Below are 26795 nucleotides of genomic sequence, written 5' to 3'. Positions count from 1 at the left end.
ACAGACAAAAGACACAAAATATAAATTATAAAAGGGACAGACAGGAGATTGCCACAGAACAAATATGAAAAACTATCTTAAAGCTAAAAGAGATTACAGAAAACCAATAATACAATCTGGCCACCCCACGGAGTTTGCCCTCCTGTGGATAATAAAGACAAACTCAAACAGGATTTGAAACATTAGGCACAAATACAAACTTACAAAATCAACTTACAAAGGGAGAAAAGGGTATAAAAAAACCAGGGGCTTACAATAAGAAGCTAGCTAGCCCAGGAAAGCAGACTTCTCACTGTTCTCCGCCTTCCTGAAAAATAAAAAGCAGTTGTCCGTATCCTTGCGCCGGAGCTCTCCCAGCGGGAAAATCGAATCCTTTGACACCTTTCAACAGTTCATTACATAGTTGAATGTGCTGACAACAAAATCACACAAAAATTATCAATGTAAATCAAATTTAGCAACCCATGGAGGCCTGGATTTGGAGTTACACTCAAAAGTAAAGTGGAAAAAAACACTACAGGCTGATCCAACTTTGATGTAATGTCCTTAAAACAAGTCAAAATGAGGCTCAGTAGTGTGTGTGGCCTCCACGTGCCTGTATGACCTTCCTACAACACCTGGGCATGCTCCTGATGAGGTGGCAGATGGTCTCCTGAGGATCTCCTCCCACACCTGAACCAAAGCATCCCCCAACTCCTGGACAGTCTGTGGTGCAATGTGGCATTGGTGGATGGAGCGAGACATGATGTCCCAGATGTGCTCAATTGGATTCAGGTCTGGGGAACGGGCGGGCCAGTCCATAGCATCAATGCCTTCGTCTTACAGGAACTGTTGACACACTCCAGCCACATGAGGTCTAGCATTGTCTTGCATTAGGAGGAACCCAGGGCCAACCGCACCAGCATATGGTCTCACAAGGGGTCTGAGGACCTCATCTCGGTACCTAAAAGGCAGTCAGGCTACCTCTGGTGAGCACATGGAGGGCTGTGCGGCCCCCTAAAGAAATGCCACCCCACACCATTACTGACCCACTGCCAAACCAGTCATGCTGGAGGATGTTGCAGGCAGCAGAATGTACTCCATGGTGTCTCCAGACCCTGTCACGTCTGTCACATGTGCTCAGTGTGAACCTGCTTTCATATGTGAAGAGCACAGGGTGCCAGTGGTGAATTTGCCAATCTTGGTGTTCTCTGGCAAATGCCAAAGGTCCTGCACGGTGTTGGGATGTAAGCACAACCCCCACCTGTGGACGTCGGGCCCGCATACCACCCTCATGAAGTCTGTTTCTGACCATTTGAGCAGCCACATGCACATTTGTGGCCCGCTGGAGGTCATTTTGCAGGGCTCTGGCAGTGCTCCTCCTGTCCCTCCTTGAACAAAGGCGGAGGTAGTGGTCCTGATGCCTGTTGCCCTCCTACGGCCTCCTCCATGTCTCCTGATGTAGTGGCTTGTCTCCTGGTAGCGCCTCCATGCTCTGGACACTACACTGACAGACACAGCAAACCTTCTTGCCACAGCTCACATTGATGTGCCATCCTGGATGAGCTGCACTACCTGAGCCACTTGTGTGGGTTGTAGACTCCGTCTCATGCTACCACTAGAGTGAAAGCACTGCCAGCATTCAAAAGTGACCAACCATCAGTCAGAAAGCATAGGAACTGAGAAGTGGTCTGTGGTCACCACCTGCAGAACCACTCCTTTATTGGGGATGTCTTGCTAACTGCCTCTGCTTTCCACCTGTTGTCTATTCCATTTGCACAACAGCATGTGAAATTGATTGTCAATCAGTGTTGCTACCTAAGTGGACAGTTTGATTTCATGGAAGTTTGATTGACTTGGAGTTATATTGTGTTGTTTAAGTGTTCCCTTTATTTTTTTGAGCAGTGTGTATATATTTGGTCCGATCTAAGTATAGTATATAAAATAATACATTGCAATGTCCTACCTGTCAATGAATACTTCAGCTTCAACCATAACAACACAAGAGCAAACAATAGATACAAACTCAAGATTAACCGCACCAAACTTGATAGCAGAAAATACGACTTCAGCAACAGAGTGGTCAATGTCTGGAATACTCTACCTGACTCTGTGGTTTCTTCCCCAAACCCCAAAAACTTTAACCTTAGACTTTCTACTATTGACCTCACCCCTTTCCTAAGAGGTCTGTCTGTAGGGGGCGTACATAAGCGCACCAACATGCCTACCGTCCCTGTCCTACTGTTTTTTTTATTTTTCTTATATGTATTCATAACTATGTTTTTACTTATACCTATTATCTTGTAAGCAATTGACAAAAATAAAATAAATAAAGCCAAAAATTAAACGGCAGTTTATACGACCCATATCCTTATTTCTCTTTGCCAATTTTAAGAAGGGTGGACTTCAACTCCTGGAATTCCCCAGCCAGAATGCATGCAAGGGAATTCTGGGAGTTGAAGTCCACCCTTCTTAAAGTTGTCTTGTCTGAGAAATCCTGATCCTATAGGCACTTATAGCTATATCCGCAATGAATGGGACACTTTTGCAATAGCCAAGTCTTCAAAGCGATCTCTACCGTCTAACTCAGGGGTCCCCAAACTTGGCAACTTTTAAGACTTGTGGACTTCAACTCCCAGCATAGCTGGCTGGAGAATTCTGGGAGTTGAAGTCCACAAGTCTTAAAGTTGCCAAGTTTGGAGACCTCTGGTTTAACTTTACAGACGTTCCAACTTCTAGTCTTCTTCCCAGTTTACTATAGGGACCAGGGATGTCTCGGCAATTGCTAACCCCCTCCCCACCTTCCGCCTTGACAACCCCCTCGAAACGCACAAGGTGCGCAGGTAGCAAAGGCACGTGTTTCTCGGCCAAGAAGTTAACCCGCCGCCCATGTGGTGCAAAGCTCAGCTGGCTGTTCTGGCGTCTTGAGGGCGGGATCTGCCCAGGCCGGGTAGCGATTGGAGCCACCGATCGCAGCAGCCCCCCCTCCCGTTCTCGCTCTTTTCTCGCATCTGCGGCGCAACCCGGGTTTGGGGACTCGGATACGACGGGGCGGAAAGCAAGAAGGCGGCGCTTGGCGGTTTGGGGCGTTCACCGGAAGAGGGACCTGCGAGCCGGACGCGGGGAGTCGGTGGTCGTCGCCTTCCGCGATTCCGCTCGGGTACGGTATGGTTCCGCGCAGCCCCTGGCAAAGGACAAGCCCTGGGAGCCGGGGGTGGTAGCAGCCATGCATCCGTGAGTGCCGCGAGGCACCGCGCCGAGGTAGGTGTCGTCGACGTCCCCGAGGGGGGTGGGGGGCTCGGCAGCCTTGCCTTTGGCGCGTGGAGCCCGGGCGGCGCGTGCCTTCCTGTCCCCCGGGTTCGCCTTTGGCTCGCGGCCTCTCGCCGGCCGACGTGGAAGTGGCGGGGAGGGGGAGAGTGGGGGAAGGGCGCGTGATTCTTGACAGTCGTTCGCTGGCGATGGAAGAGAATTATTCTCGCCTCAAGAGAAGAGAGGAACTGAAACTCCTGGGGAAGAAGAGGAGGCTAGGCGCGCTCACCGGGCTACTTTAGTTGCTTCTAGGTGGTTCCTCTGCAGTCCGGGGGGCGGGGGTTGTTTTCCATGCACTCATTTTTTGGGGTGCATGAGTTTTGCTGTTAGTTAAAAGGCTGGAACCCTGAATGCTGTCCGGAGAAATGTCAAATTTCAGCTAAACTTCTCAGGGACGAGTTCTTCTGGCGGTATTCCGTTGGAGTTGGGCGGCTAAATAATTTGAATAAGTATAAATATTGATACGCTTATGAATATATTTGTAGATATTGTACTCTCAAATTGCAAATGGAGGCGCGGGTACTCTATCTTATCTTCATTTTTAAGTGCTTTGGTTTTATTGTATTGTGAACAGTTGCTGGGGTGCATCCACAGTTTCCTTGTACTTGTACAATGACAATAAAGTTCTTCTAATTCTAATTATATAAATGTAATATAATTATAGTATTGCTATAGCTTATATATATGTGTGTGTGTGTGTGCTATACACACACATACACACATATATATGTAATATGTTTCTAGATTATTTAAGATAGATTCTGGGTAAAAATTGAACCCATTAAATCCTCATCATTTTGTGGAGAATTTGAAGCTCATTCCAATCTGTGTGAATGTTGAACCATAACTCTCATGGCTCCAACAAATGTACTTTCTCTTGTTGCCCAAACATGGGATTCGGGGTATAGATATCTATGGATTTTCATATGCAATACTATTGAATCCACTGTCAAAACATGGATCATATACAGCTTTATGAAATGAGCCATATTAGCAGTATAAGACTTGGTGCAGCCATAGGTTTAGCTGTATTTTTATCATGTGATCCACCTGAAGCCACAAATGATATGGTATATTGCTTCCACCTGCACAAAATTAATCACAACAGTTACAGGTCTGAAGTTTTAGTGCCTCTGTTGTGACACTTAAAATCACCAGATTTTTAATTGCTGTTCATATTAATGCAGATTGCTCTGTGATTTGCTTAAAAATATAAAAGATACCAAATGTATAGCAACTAATTTTGACCATATAGCATTCAGTATTTCCACTATAAGAGTTCAAAAAAATTGTCACATCTTTAATTATTTCAGGCAGATCTCCAATGAAAATCACGACAATGCATACCTCTGGTCTGCATTTCTGTTGTGGTAGAACCAAAAAGACCAGGATTTTTTTTTGTGTTGAAATATTTGGTGATCTTCACTTTAATATTTGAGCTAAATGTGTGCTCATAGCCTCTTTCTTCATTAATTCTTACTGTATGACCCTTACCCTTTACCTGAGTTAATATTTTTCATTAATTCTCCTGATAGAGTTCCAGCAATTTTTAAAAAATCCCAGAGAGCTCTGAAGGCAGACTTCTGCCCATTTAATGAAACAATGGTCTCTTGTATACAAAAGCTGGGCAAGAGCTTAGACTCACATGTCTAAGACTTCAACTTCCTGTCATATAGTATGGAGAAAAAAATGAAGTTTTTGTGTGTTTTCCCCCCTTTTGACATAAGCAGGGCTTAGAGTTGTTTTTAATCCACATTTTGTTTTACTTCAACTAAAACAGTTATAGAGAAATTTGATGTTGGCTTCTTTAAAGCTAGGCAATGGAAATCACAAACTGATATTCCAGGCGCACAAACTCAACACTTGTATGACTTTATTTTAGGTATGTCGTACTAAATCATTATTTAAAATGAATGGAGTTACTGATTTAAAGATGAATAATAAGAGTGCATTAAACACACTGAATTTTTATTTTGTTGTATATTTTAATGTGAAACAACAGCAATATTTCAATAAGCAGTGAAGTGCTTATGAAGTGAACTGAAATAAGTGATTCCATGGATCCTTTGGGAGCTCCTTCCCATTTTGTGGATATTAATACTTTGCCAGGATGGTCTAACTACCACAATGAGGACCAATCAAACAGCTCTCATTTACCAGTCAAAGGGGGAAAAGTTGATGTTCGATCACCCTTTCCATATAGGGAAGACATCAATGCAAAGATAATATTATGGTAAGTTTGCATCTCATTATCTTAACCATTAATCAAACATTTAGATTTCTGTCAGATTCATTACACTAGCAAGAATGAGTTACATTTACAAGCTCACAAAAAAATCTAAGAACTTCAGTATTTTAAAAAGAAAATGTTTTGGTTATGTTTACTTATTTTACTGAAGAAAAATCCTCACAATTTTATGTGAAATTTATAAAAGAATTATATAAAATTCCTCATGTAAAGGATTCCTCCAGAATATCCTGGGTTCCTTTTTATCATTCCTTACCACGAAACAAATTGGAAGGGTTGAAAGGAGTTGTGATTCATTACACTGAGGACAGTTTGATGACGTATTTTATGTATTTAAAACAGAATGAAAGAGACATTTGGGATTTATTGATAGGCTGCTATCATAATGCTGCTTTCCAAGATTCCAAAAATAGTCAAGAATGGGAACAAATTTGGTATGATAGGAGAATCTGGCAAAACAAAAATGAAATTTGAAAAATGGCTGGACTGGCACTGTGGAGAAAAAAAAAATTGGAAGAGGCATTTGGACAGTCACTTGGAAGGCTATTGGCTTCTCCCTCTTCTCCCTCCTGATCATGTGACTCTGCATGAAACAGACTTTCTTACCAATGGATATTGGGAATGGGAACTCTGTTGCTAAGTGATGCAGTCATAAGGCATGACATCACATGACTATGCCAAAATCCAATGGCAGTTCCAGCAATTCCAGTTGCCATCATTAGGTGAACCCACAGGGTCATCGCATCCTGCGGTCACATGATCACCATTTAGAGACAGAATTTTATTTAGGTCATTGACCATTTAAAGTACAACCAATAATTTGCAACCTCCTGAACTCTTTCTCATTGATTTTGTTTGTTGGAAGCTGAAGTGGTGATTATGTGACTACAGCTTTGCTCAGCATCCAAATGCAGATGCAAAATGTCAGAAAAGCAGAGGCATACACAAACAGGTGCTTTGTTTTCCAAAAGAAAACAGAGCTTTTTATAACCTGCAGGTAAGGGTGTTGGAAAGAATTCCAGGAGTTATGCTCTGTGTATCTTCTTAACCCTTCTCATTTATAAACGTGAACATATTGATTGTCCTCTTTCAATTCAGTTTTCATTTTAAAAGTACATTCTCTTTTGAGGACCTCCATTGTCTTAATACATTTTAGGGCAACAAAAGTACATGTTTTGGATATGATGGCTATTTTTCTATTTATAAAAGGTGGTATATTGTTCTATAAAAAGACTAAAAGGAGAAAGGAATTAAAACTGATGATATTTTCTAAGAATAGTCAGAAGTTAAAATGTGCAGTTCTTGGCTGTGTTCCATTGCTGTCCACCTGGTTAATCAGTTCTGCTATGGGAAACTAATTAGATTCCTTTCTGATTCGACTTTTATTTCTTCTACGTTGGTAATGAATTGTAATCTTTTCAAAGGAGAGGCGACGTAGCATTGCTGAACTGCACAGCTATAGTAAACACCAGCAATGAATCCCTCACGGATAAGAATCCAGTCTCTGAAAGTATCTCCATGCATGCGGGACCTGATTTAAAAGTTGAACTACAGAAACTTAAAGGTCAGAATAATAATATGTCAAATTTCATAAAATGAACTTTGCTTCAGTGATTCTAACCCCCTCCCCGCCCTTGTTCAGTACTTCAGGATAAGTGGCTGCAGAGGTCAGGGATGCCAAGAGCCACAACATTTATCACAAATGACTTAGCCACAATTGCATTTTTAAAAACTAAATGGCCATCTTTATGCAAGAAATTAATTATCACCTAGGTAATATGTGAAAGAAATGGGAATGGAAGTATTGGAAGAGGTGTTTAGTTTTCTTCATTTTCTAGAATAGAAAATTGATTCCGGGGAAATGTTTCAAGTTTTAAAGAAAAGAATGGATGCCGAAGCAAGAAATGCAATTTTTAACTGGAAAAGACCTATGATGTCTGATAGACAGAAAATCTGAACCACTAACAAGTGACCTCACAGTGGTCATTTAAGTCTCTTGGAATAAACAGTCTAGACCAGAGTATTGCACTGCAAGGTCAGAGATTATTCCTTCTAATTCAGGCAAAGAGACTCTTGTGCAGTTCATGAAAAGTACACAAACGTTATGTTTCATAGCCATCCAAATTCAATAGCAAGCTCTCAGACCTATCCCACTACTTGATGGAATTTTTGGTCAGTGAGATGAACTTGTAGATTCTTGTTATTACAATGACACCATGCTTACTGACTGCATCTGGTGTAACCTGGCAGACAGTGCTAGGAATAACTCTGTTTCCTCTTTCCTTCGTCTTGTAATAAATGCCAGGTTTCCTTGGGGAAATTAAATGCCCACCCCTGTGTAAAGTTCCTGGGCCCAAGCCCATCTAGGAGTATAAAGGATTTAGAATACAGGGTTTTAAATTGAAAATAAAATGCTTGGGTAACCATTGGTTTGATATTGCTTGTCTTGTTCTGGTTTCTTATTAGGTTGTCGGACAGGGGAAGCAAAGTTGACCAAGGGGTTTAATCTTGCTGCCCGCTTCATTATTCACACTGTGGGACCCAAATATAAAAGCCGATACCGAACAGCAGCAGAGAGTTCCTTGTACAGCTGCTACCGCAACATCCTTCAATTTGCAAAGTAAGCATTCTCTTCTTTGACAGGCAAGTACCTTCTCTACACACCCAAAAACATACACTGCATGTAATCAGTCTATGGAGTTCATGTAGCCTGCAACCAGTGTAAAAACAGAGGTTTTGAAATATGCCTTTAAAAAGGGCAGTCTATCTACAATGTTGCAAAAGTATTATGGATGATATCAAAAATGGCTGCTCTGAAGGATCTGCCTATTAACAAAATGGTGATAGATACAGCAAGCAACAAAACACTGAAGAAGATGCAAAGAAGTTGCCCAAGGACTCAAGGAAAGGGATGTAAAGCACCAAATGCAGAGATTCACATTAATTCAAAATTAATCTTATATCATTTTTCCACACAGTGATTCCTCAGTGAGATCTATCAATCCTTCTACACTCCTGAAATTCACAAGATGGCAACAATCCATTTTTTTTCCTGACTTGATCAGGATGTAGCTGATTTCCATATTTGGGAAAAATACTTCTGGGATCTTGCTTGAATTTCGCTTTTTAATATGTATTTTTGGCCCAGCTGCCAATTTAAACGATTATTTCTTGAAAAAAATAGTGTGACCTAGATGGGCTAACACCTGCAAATAGCTCAGAAACCACAACTGTTACATCCTGTATCTTTCAATCTAGCAGATTGTGAAATGACTTTTACAGACACTTGCCACCACCTTCCTCTTCTTATGTACTTCTGTAATTTTAATTGTTCTCCCCATCCACCCCAAATACTAGTTGTCCAATATTAGGAGTAGACTACAAAAAGTATGCATATTCCTCTAAGCAACAGAATATAATAAAAGATAGGAATGAAATGAAAGTATTAAGTGTGATGTGGAGGACAGGAAAGGGAAGGAGCTGTTCATGTCACTAGAATGTTCAGTACTTCACCTGGTTAACCCTTCCTTCCTTTCCTGAAATAAAGAGAAATCACCAGAAATCTCCCCAGTGATGCGGAACCTGGAGCCCATTAAGTTTTAGTTTAGGGCTGATGAGAACTAAATATCAGTTCCAGTCAACGTCTCTGACCCCTGCCAGATCACAACCCTTGCTCTTTGTTGTTTAGTTACTTGTATATTATGTTAAGCCATGAATTGTGGTTTATAAATCACAGTAGCTTGGTTCAAACTTTCTAAGCCAAAATCAGTCAACCATATTATGGCTTACCATGATAAGTAAAACCTGTTTTTCATTACTCAGAATATGGTATGCAACCTTTTTCTGATTTACAAGATTTTCCACATTTTTTTAAATATAAGAGATGCTTCAGTAATATTCCTGATCTTAGATCTAGGACTGAATAATAATAATAGGTTTAGTGAGTCAGTCACCATTTTGGTTTTCCTACCTAGACTGACTCACTACTGCTAAACTAGGCTTATTTGAATATTCTTAGTGTATAATTTTCTCCAATTTATTTCAAATTCCTTTTGTGTTTACAGTATTTTATTCCTTTAGGCCAGGATTGAATCACTGGATGATGTTTTGGGATGGGATGGGATGGGAGTAGATTGGCCAGGGGATCTAAATTAGAAAGATTCACATAATTCATATTAAATTGAAATTTATTAATTATAAGTGTATTTGAATTTAATTTATGAAATTATTAATTGTCCAGATAATTACGTCACTGCCATTTTATCCATTCAGAATAATTGAACATTTATTTTCCTTTTATTCTTTTAAAATCCTGTAATGTTTAATGCTTTTTGCTTGTACTTTCCTCATTTGAGGAATTTGCATATAATTTTATTTTTTATCTGTTCAGTTTTGCCACATGTTTAGACTTTGATCCAAATTCTACCTTTTGCTGTATTAGTATTTATTTATTTATATCCTGCCTTTATTGTTTTTTTACAAATAACACAAAGTGGTGAACTGTTAAACAAAGGATGGTTATAATGCATATTTGTGTGGGTGAGTGCATTTTCCCTTCGTAAAGTAATACTTTCTCTATCTCCCTATCACGTGAAGGTGGAAGGAATCCAAATGGCCCTTTTTTCCCCAGCTCTTTTGAGGTAGTGCAGATCAGGAAACAGATTAGAAGTCTGTTGCTGCAAGGTATAAAAGCAGAAACGTGAAAGCTACTTTCTCTTTATTTTATCAAAGAGAATCAACATGGTAGCATTTCCCCACACTTTTCAGAACAACCATTGTCTCTATCCACAATACACGTTTTTAAATCATCTTTGAGTGTTTTCCATTATTAATTCTGTAAATAGGCCAAAGGACCTGCTTTCCATTCCAAAATTAGGAGTAAGCCGCCAACTTTAATTGGTGATCTTAATCACCATTTAGTGTTCTATCCTTAACGGTTATAGGACCAACTCTTAATAGTTCTATAGCTGTTCTGTCCTAAATAAATACACACAGGAAAAATATTATGCATATGCTTTGACTTAGTGGAATTGACTTTATTAAGCCTTGCTGAAATTATTCTTTATTGATGTTATTTTAGGGAACAAGCAATGTCTTCAGTGGGATTCTGCACGATAAACACTCTGAAACGTGGTTATCCTTTAGTGGATGCAACTCACATAGCATTGCGTAAGTATCCTTGAAGGGGTGGCTATTGACACTATCTGTTTTATATAACTGGTACTTCAAACATCAGATCTATCTGCCTTGAAGCACCTTACAATCTATTTGTAGAACAAAATTAGACTGCAGAAGGAGAAAAAAATAATGGAGGCAAGGAAAGAATATGTGATAATATCAATGAGTAAGTGTTATAGAATGGTGGATCAACAGTAGGTGAGCAATCTTTTATGGCCAGAAGAGGTAAATTTTGATGTTTATTTTTCCAGGGGTCTGGTCAAAAGTGCAAGTGATTGAATTATATCACTGGAGTAAATGAGGTTGAATTTTTACTTATTTTGAGTTATTTCATCAGGTATTCCATTCCATATATCAGGGTCCCCAACCACCGGGCCGCGGACCGGTGCCGGGCCGTGGAGCACTCTTTACCGGGCCGCAAAAGAAAAAAATTTAAAAAATGGCGGCTTTCTTCGCCTTCGGTGAATGCTGCTGGGATCGGGGATCAAGGACACAAATGAAAGAAGGGGAGGAAGGAAGCAACCGAAGCCTGTCCTGCTCTCTGGCTCAGCTCTCTCAGTCGCTCTGTTGCTCCTCCACCAGCCCAGGAAGAAACTGCTTCAAAGAAGCCGGGGGGTGGCTTTTCCTGTCGCCGCAGCTTCCCGAGCGCCGTTTACCCCCACCCGCCCGCCCGCTCGCTCGCAGTTCAATCCACAGTGCTCCGTTCTGCCTGCCTGCCTGTCTGGTTGTTTGGGAGCAGCTTGCTGAGAATAATAACTATTCGCCTCTTTTTATCAGCGAAGCTGCTCCAAGCGAAGAAGGCAGGCAGGCAGGCAGGTAGAACGGAGCACTGTGGATTGAACCGCGTGGCGGGCGGGGCGGGCGGGAGTGGGGTGAAACAGGGCGCTTCGGGAAGCTGTGGCGACAGGAAAGCCACCCCACCCCACCCTGGCTTCTTTGAAGCAGTTTCTTCCTGGGCTGCTGTAGGAGCGATAGAGTGACTGAGAGAGGAAACGAGGCAGACACCTGAGGGAGGGAGGGAGGGAGACACCTGAGGGATGGGGCTGAGGAGGCAGGGACGAGGCGCTCCTGAACTTGGTGGTTTGCTGGCAGACGTTTTGTACCCGACTAGGTAACAACATCAGATGTTACCTGGTCAGGTAATGAAACGCGTCTGCAAGCAAACTACCAAACTCGAGATTCTCTTCCCCCGTCCTTGAAAAAATGTTTCTGCTTGAAACCGGTCCCTGGTACAAAAGGTTGGGGACCACTGCCATATATAATCACCACACTATGGGGTATTAAGGGACGTAAAGAATCAGATTATGTTGAGGCTTATCGTGCATCTTTCTACCTCTTTAAAAATTCACACATTTTTACCTTGCATTGATTTTTGCTCCTTCCCTTGTTTCCCATTTCTCCACAAAATGATGGGCAAAGTCAATGTGTAGGTTATGAGATACCAGGTCTGATTTAAAAGTATACACCAAAAATTCTGTAGAAATCTATGCATTGTATTTGAGTCATAAAGATATAAAAAAAATATCAATTAGTACAAGTAATTGCATGGTTGAATCTTCTCTATTTCATTTCAAGGAACACACAAGTTTCTGTATTAATATTTGGACCTACATACTGTATTTAAGTTAGATCAGATTGACTGGCATCAACCTTCAAAAGTTTTGCCCTAGCCAGCATGGCTAGACATTGTTATTTATTGTATTTTATAAAATACAAATAGTGCAAAATATATAATAGTGCAATTGTATTCTTATTGTAGAATTTGGCACTCAGGTGGGTCATTTATATTACAAAATTAAGTTAAAAATAAAGTGTTTGTAAATACAAATACATAGATCATGTGCCTCTAGACAGCATACAAGAAGGAAAGAAAGGAAAATGATAATCAACTAATACAAAATGCATTGAACAATACAGAACTAAGTCTTATCCACCTTTCTAAAAACTTCTGGCGATGGGAAAATCATTCTACAGTTTGGTCCAGTGCAGAGGTGATATTCAGCAGGTTCTGACCAGTTCTGGAGAACTGGTAGCGGAAATTTTGAGTAGTTCGGAGAACCGGCAGGTACCCCCTCTGACTGGAGATTTTACAGTATCCTTCTCCTGCCACGCCCACAGAATTGGTAGTAAAAAAATTGAATCCCACCACTGGTCGGTCCAGTGGTTCAGGTACCAGGATAGAAATTGAGAGATTGTGAGTTCCCTGTTTGAGACAGCCATCAACCCAATTCTCACAGGGTTATTCTTGTGGGAGAAATAGTACAAAGAAGGAATATTGGATATGTTTGCCACCTTGAGTTGTTTATTTAAAAAATGATAAATGTGGGATATAAACAACAAGTAATTGTGCAGGAGGGTCAATGATGAATAGCATCACAACAAGATTACCCCTTTTATACACATGTTGCAATATCATCACATGTATAAATGTAAAGGGCAGAGCTTGTTCTGCAACACTTGTTTGAGCATTCTGATAAAAACATCTGGATTTTGCAGATGCTTCTGTCCATTGACTTCTCTGTTTGTTGTGTAGTTCTACTACCTACAAATCTCTTGTGTGGTTTTTGTTTTAATTAAAAAGAATTAACATGAGAGTAAGATTACAACAATTCCTGAAATGCTGCCTTTTATCCATTGATAAAATAATAGAGGTGTGGGTAAACTCTGAGGCACAGGTTAGCATCCCTTTCATGGATTCCACAGTGGATGATGTTTTGTTTTGTTTTTTTGAAAATTTTATTTGGGTTTTCACAAAAACAAAATACAAATAAAACATCTTTTTTGAAAATAGCATGGTCCCAGGTTATCACTTCTTCATACAGACACAAAACTCAATTTCATGCTCATTTTTATATTCTATTCCATATCTTATTACCATTTTATATTTTCTACATAGTTTTCCCCTCTTTTAATTTTCTCAATTCAGATCATTATATTTATACTTTTGTCTGTCCTGTTTCAATTTCACATTATCTTTTCTTATTAAGCAATTTTTCCCTGTAGTTACCAATTACAGTATGACACCTTTATATCCTTTAATTTTATCCATTCAAACTCTTATTTAAGCTTCAATGTATACCTTTAAGATTATAGCATTCAATATAATACATAACTTCAAATCGAGTTCTGCTTGGTACATTCTTAAAATAGAGACTATATTCTTAAAAAGAAAAAATTATATATATATGTAAATAAAACACACATTCCATTCCAATTCAATTCTATCATTAATATGCATTAAAATCTTAACATCTTTAACATTTCTTTTCAATTAAATATCATACTTCCTTGGGAACACTTATAAACTTTCCATAATTCTTTTTTTCCATATTTCTCACTTATATTTTTATAAATCATTACTAATAATTAAAAATGTTCCCTTTTAATTCAATCATTTTAATTCATTTATTTATTAACAAACATCCCACTACATTAAAGTAAATATTTTATCCATCATCATATTTTCTAAAATTATTTCTATTTGTAATATAACAATGCTATCTTATGTACCTTTGCAGAATCCCTTTTGCAATTAAATTTTCACCCATTATCTCTAAACAAGCTTATGGTTACACTCCTTATATCTTTTCTCTGTTTCTCCATTTCTTGTTTCTGTTTTTTACAACTTCTTTTCCTTGCCTTCTTTCCCCTCTTCTTCTCCCTCCCCTTTTTACCCCCTCGTCTCTCTACTTCTAACTCTCTCATCTGTAATCCCCTCTTCTGTTGCTTTCTAATATTATACTTATCTTTCAAATTGTTCTTCTTTTTGGTTGTTTTTTCTAGTCTTAAACCTTTCACTCTCTTTCCCCCCTTTTCTTTTTCCCCCCACTTAAAATTATTTGATCATTAAAGATGGCTTCTTCTTTGTCCCAATCTTCTTGTTCTGCAAGCGTTTCTTGTTGCTTCTCATAGTTCCAGATCTCCATTTCTAAGAATTGAAACACAAAGCCAAAATAACTTCTCTCTTCTTGTGCATCTTCTTTCCATTTTTTAAGTTCCGTTTCAGTTTTTCTAAGAGTGATACCATTTTAAAAACTTTTAAACAACCACCTGGTTAATTTTAGTCATCTAGATGCAAAAACCAAAAATCACCAAAAATCCAAATAATCCAAGGCTGTTTCTACTTGCTTCTTTTTTCCACTTTCTCTTCTTGGGGTTCTATTATTTTGTTACCAAGTTTCAATTAAAATGTATCTTTGAGGAATCTTGTTAAAATTTCACTGTAAGTTCTTTTTAATTACAGTTCCATTCCTTAATTCCAGGCAGTCTCCTACATTTTTCCAGATCCTGCCCTTTTATTCCTTTTTTTCTCCTTTCCTGCTTTTAAAAACTTTTAAATGTCCAGAAATCTTTATTATCCCTTTGACTTTTATTTTCAGCTTAGATGCCTATTAATGTCAAAGTGGATTTTTTTTCAATTTCTTGCTTAAGTCTCTTAGCAATCAGTATAAGGAAGGGAAGAAAAAAAACCTAATCCTTTCCCTTCTGTCTCTCCTTCGCAGCTTCACAATCTTCTTTGGGAACAATGTTGTTAAGTTTAAATTCCAGGGTACCTTATTTGTTGCTTTTGCTGTTTGACCCGGTCAACCAAAATTTTCTCTTCTTATCTTCCTCCTGCACATTCTTTTCCGGTCGAGTTCTTCTTTGTGGTGGCCATTTCTGACCACCGCTACAACCGCCTTCAGGAAAGGGAGTAATGGCCAGCTGGGGAGGAGAGATGCGGCTCTCCTCAACCCTGCAGGCAGTCTCCCCCCTCTTCACCAGGGTGGCTTAGCCTCAAAATCAGCTGGCTCAGGGCGCTCCAGCGGTGAGCACGGATCGAAGCCTCGGACAGACGAGGTTTCGGTCTGTCGCCAAAGAAGCTCAAACCGGAAGAAGTGGATGCTGTTTTATTAAGAGGAATTAAGGGGCTAAGTAAATGGGAAATGGATATGAGGTGAGACAGCCAATATAGTAGTTAAGGTCTCAAATGTGGAGGAGAGGGGCAGGGGCCCTAGCATTCAGTCATTGAGTGCTCTTAATGACTTTGGTCACCCTATCTTTCTCAGTCCATCTTACGTTTCTCTATGAATCATTTTAGGCAAGAAAGGCAACTCTATGTTGATTTCAGCTTTTGGAGGAAAGGTAGAATATAAATACAGTAAAATGCTGACTCATCTGTAACTCAGACTCTAAATGTCAATTTTACTCCTCAAAAATCAGCCCCGAGTGCAAAAAGATAATGGGTACACATGAGACACCAAAAACCAATAAGGACATGTAGTGATTCTTCAAAGCAGATGTCTTTATTTTTTTACATCTATAGGCAGAATCTTACTAAACTGAAGCAGACTACTATTTACATGAAGCATGTACTTTGGGAACTATTAGGGCGGGGTTGTCTTCACCTCTTTTTGTCATGCTATCTGAACTGAGTTGTACCTTAGTTCTTTGGAATGGGTCGCTTTCCTCCCACTACATTCCATCATTGAGGATGTTGGTCCTGCACAGTGTTATCATCAACATCTGTGGGATTATTAGAGAACCAGCAAGTCCATACAGCAAGAAGGGATTTGCTTTTACCCTGTGGTACTAGGAAGAGTATATGGAAAAGCTAGACAATGATTCCTGCAAGTACTTTAGGTATTTTTGCTATTTCACATTATTTCATTTGTTATGAGCATGACATTTAATTATTATTCCTCCTATATGATAAGGCTTAAATGTTGGCTCCCTCTCATTTTTCTGACTTGTTTTTCTTGACATTTCCTCTACCCATAGGTACAGTCCGACGATTTTTAGAGATTCATGGGGAAACCCTTGAAAAAGTAGTGTTTGCTGTTTCTGATCTTGAGGAGGTATGTAAAATAACTTGTTTCCAAGCATTAGCTGTGCAGTTATGATACTTGTTTTTTCTTATAGCTTTCTTTTGAAATGTATAATAAACTTAATCTAAGGAACTCTCATTTTCATTCATTCATAGACACCTGGTTTTTGCTTCAGACTCCATGCATTCTGATTCAAAAGTGGATATATTTTGGATTATAGATAAAAAAAATTAGTGAGCACTTTCATTTGTTGATCTTAAGTAAAGTGAAGAAGTAGATTTATGTTTTATTTCTAAAATACGTTGAAAATGTAACTAATCATGTTGATTAGTGATGTTGATTCAAGTGATGCTGATTTCTTGTATGAAATATGGCATAATAGAGAAAATATTAGTGTACAATTTAACCTCAGTACTCGATTGCTTTGAAATTTGGCAGATTGGTACTTGACACATTTTGACATGAAAATTTTGTCCCAGTACTCATCATTTGTTTGTTATTTGACATGCAGGTTAGGACATATCAGTGTCGGCTGCCTTGTGACTCGCTACCCTTTCCAGCCAATACAAAGGGTCACGTGTTAGTCACATGGTTTGTTTGGTACTCATCATTTTTAATACTTGTCGCGCCTTTTGGAATTAACGAGTTCCAAGGTACCACTGTAGAGACAGGGGATACAGATCCACATTTCTTAAACCCTGAATTCTATATGTTCTCAAACCATGGTCCATGGCCAACACTGGTCTGTGGCATACCAGCAACTGGGCCATGCAAACAAGCGAAGCCCCATCCATGGGATGCAGGATGCATGTGAAACCATGCCCCCTTCGGTCCACGGAAAAACTTATCTACACGGAAATGGTCCCTGGTGCCCGAAAGGTTGGCGGCTGCTTCTCTTAAGTGACTATTGAGTGAGTGGTAAATGGAGAATAATTTATGATGGAAGAAAGCATGAAAAAATGTGAGCAAACATGTTACTGCAAAACTGCACAAGAGCTTAATATCAAATAATATATTTAATGTTCAGAGATTCTTCTTAAGCAAGATGTGATGAAAATAGAATGGCTTGTGGTTCAAAAATTGTATTAGTTTATCAAAGCATAAAATACAAAATATAAAGAAAATGAAAATAAAGGTGAAAAGGGGAAGAGAGAAAAGTGTAGGATAGAGGGGAGAAAAGAAAAGAAAACATTGACTTCCAACTTCTTTTGAAGCAGTAGAATAAGGAAATAACACAAACCCTAAATTTCATACCTTTATATACTAGCCATTTCTAAAATACAAAAGCTATCTAATCAGCAAAACTCAATAAAAGTTTCATTTCCACCTCAAGCACAAATTCCAAAAGCGGTTTCTAAGCAGAAATAAAATTGATTGTATTCTTTTCTTTAATCAAAGCAGTCAATTTAGCCATCTCTGCTAACTCCCATCAACTTCTGCAGCCATCATCCATTGTGGGAATCAAAGTTTCCTTCCATGCTTGTGCCTAAAGTAATATTGCTGCCATCAACATGTATAACAACCAAAGTTCCAAAAATTTCTTAAGTTCTTTGTCCAATAAGCCTAAAAGTCTCTGGTTTTATCTTTATATCCACTTTAAGAATCTTCTGTACCAAATTGTGAACCCTACTCCAATATTTCTTTGCTCAAAATCCCTGTCTTCCAGTACTTTACTTATAAAGCCTCAATTTAAGTTGCCAAAGGCTTTCTCTGCATCCAAACATATTAAAGCTGCCTGTTTCTCATTGTGATAAGATGTGGTGAAAATAGAATGAAAAGGCTTTTAGATAAGTAATCCGTGTTTCTGAATGTACTGGCTTAAGAATGCTTCCTCAGTTAAAAAATACATCCACATAAAATGAATGTTGAAGGAAGGAATGCCAATATAGTACTAAATTTAGTCACTGTTGCAGCTTTTTACATGTTAGATTATCTTCAGAAGCACACAAAGAGCTAGGCACCTCCTTTCTAGCTTCAAACTGAAAATGGGACTCATGTTGGGATATCTTGGAAGTTTATATCACTTTGTGTGTGTGTGTGTGTGTGTGTGTGCGTGCACGCTGATTTCAATCTTGCCCTGAAAAATGAAATGCAAGATGAGACAGTTTTCAAATTCTCTTTTCTATAGCCTACTTATCGGAAGATGCTGCCTCTGTATTTTCCAAGATCACTGGCAGAGGAGAGAGAGTCCCTGCCTTTGCTTCCTGAAGATATAGGAAATGCAGAAGGAGAGCCCGTTGTGCCAGAACGTCAGATTAGAATTTGTAAAAAGCCAGGTGCTCCAGAGGGTGAGTCTGCATTTGTGCCAAAGTAGTAACTTGCAGAAGACTTAAAACAGGCAACCACCCTTAAAAGGCTGTGAGTTTTACATTTGATATTATTAATATAAATTATATTTCCATATTAATTTAATCCTGACCCGTTTTTCAAAGTTAGTTTATGTATGTTTGATTTTAAAACTATGAGTTTAACAAATAAAATAAAAAGAAAGTAACAAAAAAAGTTAGTACACTTCTGCCCTTTTTTTAAAAAAAAAATTGAATAATTATCATCTTAATTTCCTCCCCACCATCTTTATCCCTTTTTCATCTTTAAATCCTGAAATCATCGATTCGATATTTTCTTCTTTCAACAAAAAGTCCATATAAGTCCCCAGTCTTTCAAAAAGGTTTTATTTTCATTTCTTCTCTGACCAATCTGGTCAGTTTTGCCATTTCTGCAAGTTCAGTTAAATGTATAATGCAGTATTCAACTGAGAATATCTCTCACTGCAACCAGGCTGAGAGAGAAATTCAGACAGGCTCTCCACTTGACCTATTCAAAACTTGCAATGTTTTAAACTGTAAGTGGTAAAATTTCATCAGTTCAGATTGCGCCAGAAAAAGAAATGCTACTAACCTCTGATGGTTTGCCATAGAATCTCTTCTAACTGCAATTTGTTTTCATTCAAGTGGCCCCTCGTTTTCCTTTATTGAATGTGTACTATGACATTCTCAGGGACAGACCCTTCATTATCCCGGAATATCTTCTGCAGATAATTCTGATGAAGAGGAGCTAGAAGCTGACTTCTCATTTATTGGTTCTCATGCTTTTGCTCGAATGGAGGGAGATGTTGATAAACAGAGGCGTCTTATCCTTCAAGGACAACTGTCTGAGGCGGCACTTCAGAAACAGCATCAGAGAAAGTAAGGCACTTTTACCAAAAGCCCCTCTCCTGTTTACAGGTCATTAGTTTTCACTCTCTGGGGTTGTGGGTGCTTCAGAGCAGTGTTCTTATTCTGATCACAAGATAAGTGTTCTGCTGTAGTAGATTTTTTTTTCTTCTTTCAAAGGGGCAATAGTGAGCTGCTAGTGGGTTTGACAGACCTTTTAAAGTTGGCATGCCGAAGATGGCTTGGTTTGGTTGTTTCCAGTAAAATTCTTTCATAAATTAGTTTCCTATTTAGGTTAAGTAAAAATGCATTAGAATATTTGGCAGAGTATACATAGTATCAGGTTTGGTGTTTATGCCAATTGTGCTACTAGAAAACTAACTATTTTGCGATTCTGTGTGGTTGCCTTCTAGTTACAACCGTTGGCTTTGTCGAGCAAGAGCTGAGGACCTGTCAGATATTGCTTCACTTAAAGCATTGTACCAAACAGGTATGATTAAGGTCAAATTAACCAAAATGCCTGTGACTCCTGGATGATGAGTGTGCAAAGAAAAAGCAGTGAACGTTGCATCTTAATGCTACCAATGAGAAATTTAGCCTATAAGAGTTTACTTATGGTTAATTTTCCTTGAGAGTTACAGTAGCTACGTAATGAAAATTGTAATTGTTTTAACTATTTGCATATTCAGTGGAAAATAGCACTACCAATAGCACTTAGACTTATATACCACTTTATAGTCAGACATGATATTCTTCCGATAAAATGGATTTATTTTGGAATCGCCCCCTCCTTCCTTCCCCTTTTTTTTTTTCTCTTGGGGGGGGGGGGTCAGGAGTTTACCTTATGGCTCATTTCTTGCCTTGGAGGAGGCAAAAAGGAAGAGCCAGCGGCGCTTTACATGAAGCAGCGGCTACTTGTTTTAACTATTTTCCATGTTCAGTGGAAAACTAGCACTAGCAATAGCAACTCCTTAGACTTATACCTGAGGCGGAGGCGGGGGCGGCCGGGCGGGCGGGCGGTGCGGCGACTCTTTGGAAGGGTGGGCAGCATTTCTTGGCGTGCAGGTGGGGGTCTCTTGGCCTGGCCCATTTTTTAAGACTTGTGGATAGTGCTTTACAGCACTCTTTGAATGATTTACAGTGTCAGCATATTGCCCACAACAATCTGGGTCCTCATTTTACCAACCTTAGAAGGATGGAATATTGAGTCAACCTTGAGCCAGTCAGGATCGAACTCCAGGCTGGTCAGAGTTAGCCTGCAATACTGCATTCTAACCACTGCACCACCAGGGCTCCTGGTGAACATTACATTAACTGATGTAATGTAGCTGATAAGATAGTTCAAGAATTTCAATAGTGAAAAAATACTGTTCTGCTTATATTTTTTAGGTTTAGAGAAAAGTTAGCCATTCTCCTGAAAGAGGATATAATGTGATATAATAGGTAGTCTTTGATTCCTGTGCAACCCCCAGCAATGCTAACAATTTTCAAACAATTATTTTTAAGCTGGATTTTACTTGGGATGTGTGTATGTGTGTTCTAAGTTCTGGAATCTGAAATATAGTCCTCTTGTTCATTCTGTTCATAGGAGTTGACAACTGTGGTCGTACAGTGATGGCTGTTGTTGGAAGGAATATTCCTGTAACCCTTATAGACATGGAGAAGGTAAGATCCTGAGAAATATTTCAATAGTGATAACAGTTATTATTTTAGAATTTTAAGAAATCATACCTGTACATCCAGATTTGTTCTTCATCCTTAAAATGACATTTTTAAAGGTTTTCATTTGAGACTGAAAATAAAAACCCACTCTGGACACAACTGACAGTAGACATTCCAAGATTTGGAGAGCCTACACAACTGCCTTAGAAGATACTTCTATAATGGAAGCAGTTTTGCCTCAGCTGAATGTACTTTGAGGTCTACTGAACCATAGCGATATAGACTATTATAGGTGAAACTTTTTTTTAATTATTCCCAAAGCTGACCGGAAACCAAGGCAGTTTCATCTGAATGCCCATTATTAGTCTGCAATTTAGTTTCCGTTCATTGCTCACCAAATGAAGCTTTGAACCATCTCCAAACTCAACTTTGCAAACGACACATTACAAAAATCATCGAGGATTTTGCTAAGACTATAGATCTGTGACCTGGACAAATTGCAGTTGGTGTAAACTTTGTGTACTTCATATAATAGATGCTCTATGCTATATATGAACAGTGCTCTAATCATCTGCAAAGAAGAGTGCAGTTACAGCTAGTCCTCAACTTGTTCATACTTACGACCAGTTGCCAAGTGTTTCCAATCATGTGATCATCATTTACAGTCTTCTCTGCTGGCTTCCCAAGAGAGTCAAAGGGGAAGCTGGCAGGGAAGGTTGCAGTCTGCTGCTGGCTACCAAAATTTTTCCACTCATTTCCATTCACAAAACTCTTCTTTGGGCTGCATAAACTAAGTTTGGATCTTCAGGATCCCTGTTTTGGTTCTCCAGCCCAGCATGCAGAGGGGATAAGAACTCTTGTGCTGGGCTGGAAAAACAGAGGTTTGCGAAAATTACCACTTCATTTCTCCAGTCCAGCGTAGGAATTCCCTTCCACGCATAAAAGGAAGGAGAACTCCCACAAATGTCTGCAGAAATAAAGTGTCATTTTATCAGCATAAAAGGGATCCAGTTTGAAGCATTGCTGAAAGTGCTGGGCTAGAAACCCAGAGAGGGTGAGTTGTAGCCGCTCCCCCTTTCGACATAAAACTGGCTGGCGGGCTTTGGGCCAGTTGTACTTCTTGGCCCAGCCCACCTTGCAGGATTGTTGTTGTGGGGAAATACAATCATTATGGATATTTGCTATCTTGAGTTATATATAAAAAAGATGGGATAAAATTCTAATAATTCCTTCAAGACGGATTAGGCTGAAGCATAGGCAAGGCTATCAGATCAGTTTCATAGCTGAGAAGAGAGTCTAATACCTTTTGTTTTAAATGCACTATGTCTTAATCATTGCTATTCTTGACGACAGAAGAAAGCCATTTAGCTGAACAAAACGTACTATTTTCTTTCTGTTGAGGAAATTATTTTTTCCAGTACTGTTTTTGTAGAATTACAAAAAAGAGGGGATGCCACATTTTGTCTCTGATAACATATATGTGTGTTGTTGTTTTTCAGGCTCTCCTGTACTTTATCCATGTGATGGACCATATTGTAGGGAAGGAATATATTATTGTTTATTTCCATACGCTCACTAATGTCTACAATCACTTGGACTCAGATTTCTTGAAGAAGCTCTCTGACATTGTTGATGTGAGGTAAGTTTTATATTCAAAGGTCTTGAAGCCGGCTCTCCGTATTGGTGACTGTGATTTAAAAGGACAATAAAATTTGTTTTAAAGAATGTACTGTACATACTCATGAGTAAGCTGAGAATTTTAGACGCCAAAATGCACCCCAAAATCAGATGGGCTTATATGAGAGTATATATACTAATACTATTTTAAACTACCCATATTTCTCATATATTTTTATGTATAAGTCTATCGACGGATAAGCCGAGTCTTTAATTTTTAACCAAAATATCATGAAAAATGTAGGTTGATGGTATTTTGATTAAAAATTTGAGGATCGGCTTATCCGCAGATGAGCTTATGCGCAAGCATATATGGGTGGGGGGGACATAAACTTAATGACCAAAGCAGGATGAGGGCAGGTGTAAGACTTTATTGTGAAAACTGAGATAAGACTTCTTTGCAGAATCAGAAGTCTTGTTTCCTGATACCCAAAAAGGTCAATCTCATCTTGTATGCCACTTCTGTGAATGGGCTGGGTGGTATCAATAAACACATGTGATTAGTTAAATGTTTTAAGATTTAAGAAACTTCTTTTGTTATTTAACCAGGTACAAAAGAAATCTGAAGGCGTTGTATTTTGTCCATCCAACATTTCGTTCGAAGGTGAAGTGTGTCATCTCCAGATGGAAAATTTACATTTTTGCATGCAATCATAAATAAGGTCGCCATGAAGTATTGCACGATATTACTGAGGTTACGCACCCTGGCATGGAGGACCACTTTGGCTACCACAGACTCTTGGAGGAGTCACAGGATATAAGCCTAACCAGCCTAAATTAAAGGCTCTTGTGAAACAAATTACCCATTCAAACCTATTTATTTACATTTACAGCATGCTGTTCTTTCCTTTTCCTTGACATGTTCTCTGTAATGTCTACCTTAAAAAGCAGTTGCTTTGGGAAGGAAAACTTGACTGTTTTGCTTTAAAAACTTGCAGAGTGCACTTACGGCATTATTTTAAATAAGTTTCTGTTGCATGTCTCATAACTTCAAGACGATTGAATCATTTTCTAGTCACATAATTTGTGGAAGCGGCATTAATTTCCCTATTTTTCCCTTTAGGTTTCAACGTGGTTCTTCACAACCTTTACTGTCTCAGGTCTAAAGGACAAAGTTCACCATGTGGAAAGCCTCCAGCAGTTGTTCACAGCAATACCCCCTGAACAAATTGACTTTCCTCCATTTGTTCTTGAGTATGACATCAGGGTAGGTGAAGATGCATTAATTTGGCACTCTTCCATGTCTTTAGATTTCATGAAGCAGAGTGGGAGGTAGAGAAACATTTCTTTCTCTTAGTTTACAAGGATGCCTGGTGTTTTGCTTTAGAAACAGCTAAGTTTTGAAGCCATGTTGGATTGCTTGGGCCTTTAAAAGAATATGCTGCAGAACACTTTTGTACATTGCTGAAAATACACATTGTATTGGTATAAGAATGCATTATCTAGAGAATAGATGACAGTTCATACTTAGAGCACAAAGCTGGTCTTCATAGGAGGCTATTATAACCGAGAAAATGTTGAATTCTATAGCTCTTGTCATCTTGAATGATCTCCATTACAAAAGCTAATGTGCAAAGGAGGAAAGAAAGGCATAAAGCACAATAGTATGGAGTAGATAACTATTGTCTAATATAAAGTGGTTTTTAACAAGCTGTTCTTTATCCCAAAATGATATTATGTCTCCTGTCCTTTCTACTTCATCTGTCCCCCCACCCACCACCCATTCATTTCTAAATTAAGTTCCTGGACTTCATTTACAGTGTATTTATTGGGTGTTTTATTTTTTGAAATCTTACAGTGTACATTGCGGCACATGTTTTTTATACAGATTACTCTAAAAGCACAATGATTTTTGTTGTAGCAATGTGGAAAGATGCAAATGAAAGCCCTTTACTAGTTTTACCTTTTAAAGAAAGCAAAGGGAAAGAAATTATTGCCTGTGACCCACCTTCCCTTGATGCATTCCCAGTGTGTTGTGGCTTCTTTTCGTTTCTCTGCTCTGGCACGTCTCTTTCTTTTCATTGGAAAGAACTTGCAGCTATTGATTTTAGCATGGATACACCACTACCTGACCCATTTTTCATATCTATTCTCCTGTGACTAGACAGGTTAATACCTAACAAAAAAATTGGAGGCTCCCTGCAATTGGGAAAAGAAGGAAACCTGAATGCAGATGAAAAGAATGGACAGTCATTTGTACAGTATTCTATTTGTCATGTGCTGGGTAAAGCAATGCAATCTAGTCTGGCCCATAATATCTAAACTTTTATAGTTCTCCAATCTATTGTTTAGGATGCAAAGGTTCTTCCCTCTACAATAAATGGCGGGGACTTAGCCCAGAGTGCTATCTATGAAATTAAGCACATAGAAGTTCCACAGCTCTTCATTTAACAAGACCTGAATGTGATTTCTTTATATACATATGTTATTGATGTTAATATTTCCCCTCTTTCTGCAGGAAAATGGACCATACTATTCTTACCCTTCTTCTCCAGACCTCTGACTCTTCAGCTCTGCCATTGTTTCTGATTGCTCAACAATCTTTCACATGCTGCTTGCCATTACCATATCAAGTCAATCTAAGTTATTTACAGAGTTCAGAGATAGGGCTTTCTTCCCCACCTCTGCTATTTTTTTACAATGAGATAGCTGCAAGGACACAAGCAATCAGAAAACTACAGGGTAATGAACTGTATTTCAGATCTAAGTATCCAGGAGAAAATGGATTTTCCATGTGGGAACATTCTTTTTTCTTTTACAAGATGTCAAGATAATTCCGTTGTTACTACCGTTGTATTTTCCCCGAGACATCAGTGGCCACCTTTTGGCACAATCTGCATATACTCTTTTGGGGGGTGGCATGGAGGGGGGAGATGCGGTATCCATTGTGTTCTGTGGCCTTTGTATATTCAATCCACCATTAAGACAGATATATTTACAGAATTACCTTTAGAAATGTCAGAGTGGCAGAACTATTTGTAAATTGTAGAGTTACCACAAAATACTTAAGCTAAAGGATCTGTCATATGTTTTCTGTCTTGCCAAATGATGTGAGATGTAAAGGATTGTGCTGCTGTGGGCCACCTGCACACCCCTCGTCCAGTAACATTCAAGGGCATGTCAGGACTGCCTGATGTGTTTCGCAGTCATTTGGGGAATAATACAATGTGTTGATTGCAAATTGGAAAATTAATTTATGTCATTGAAGAAATTCAGCCATTCACTTTTTGTTTTGAAAATAAATTTATTTGTACGCATCTTTGAGAATTAAGAGTTATAATGTCTCATGCAGGTTAGCTGTCGCAGTTGCTTGGCTTGTTTTCCAGATTGTGAAATCAACGATGTTTAATTGAACGTTTTTACTATGCAACTATTGTAACAGAAACAAAATCATGATGTCTGCAGATGCCAATAGTTTACGTGTGGCTTCAGTGTCACAATGGACAATTCATCTGTACAGGTAGTTCTTGAGTTATGACCATAATCGAGGCTACCTGTTATAATTCTAAATCGTAAAGTCCTAAAACAGGTCAGTCACATGAATGACCCAATTTTGCAAACCCCCTCCTCTTTTTTTTGCATCGGCCATAAAGCAAACAGGGCAAAATTGACATAAAATGTGGTGGTGTGATTGCAAGATACTGCAAACAGTGTAAAGCAGCTGTGTTGCCAAGCACCCAAAGTGCATTCATATGACTGCAGGATAGGGGATAACCATTTAGAATCCTATCATGTGTGCTCTTTTTGGGTCCATCATAACTTTGGCCACTAAGTGACCACTAA

The 26795-nt window shown here is 39.0% G+C and overlaps 1 protein-coding gene across 3 annotated transcripts; it reads left to right on the top strand.

The window, feature by feature from the left end:
* Positions 1–3067: 3067 nt before the first annotated feature.
* On the top strand, positions 3068–26269 carry GDAP2 (ganglioside induced differentiation associated protein 2). 3 transcript variants are annotated; one of them, XM_087957283.1, is made up of 15 exons: positions 3068–3240; positions 5106–5170; positions 5291–5521; positions 6961–7100; positions 8003–8156; positions 10617–10705; positions 16475–16551; positions 18650–18809; positions 19556–19706; positions 20087–20163; positions 21262–21338; positions 22835–22974; positions 23562–23616; positions 24076–24219; positions 25471–26269. In XM_087957283.1, the coding sequence occupies exons 3-15, from the start codon at positions 5346–5348 to the stop codon at positions 25513–25515; spliced, it is 1485 nt and encodes a 494-aa protein (XP_087813409.1). In that variant the 5' UTR covers positions 3068–3240; positions 5106–5170; positions 5291–5345; the 3' UTR covers positions 25516–26269. The 3 variants fall into 3 exon arrangements, with proteins under 3 accessions (XP_087813409.1, XP_026531199.1, XP_087813410.1); XM_026675414.2 differs by lacking the exon at positions 5106–5170; XM_087957284.1 differs by lacking the exons at positions 3068–3240; positions 5106–5170 and having other exon boundaries at positions 5332–5521; positions 24076–24223; positions 25471–25677.
* Positions 26270–26795: the final 526 nt, after the last annotated feature.

This window comes from Notechis scutatus, chromosome 2, assembly GCF_049901735.1.
Source record: "Notechis scutatus isolate UNSWTSFEM ecotype Mainland chromosome 2, rNotScu1.2, whole genome shotgun sequence".
Lineage (NCBI taxonomy): Eukaryota > Metazoa > Chordata > Lepidosauria > Squamata > Elapidae > Notechis > Notechis scutatus.
This window is presented reverse-complemented; position numbering and strand designations above follow the sequence as displayed.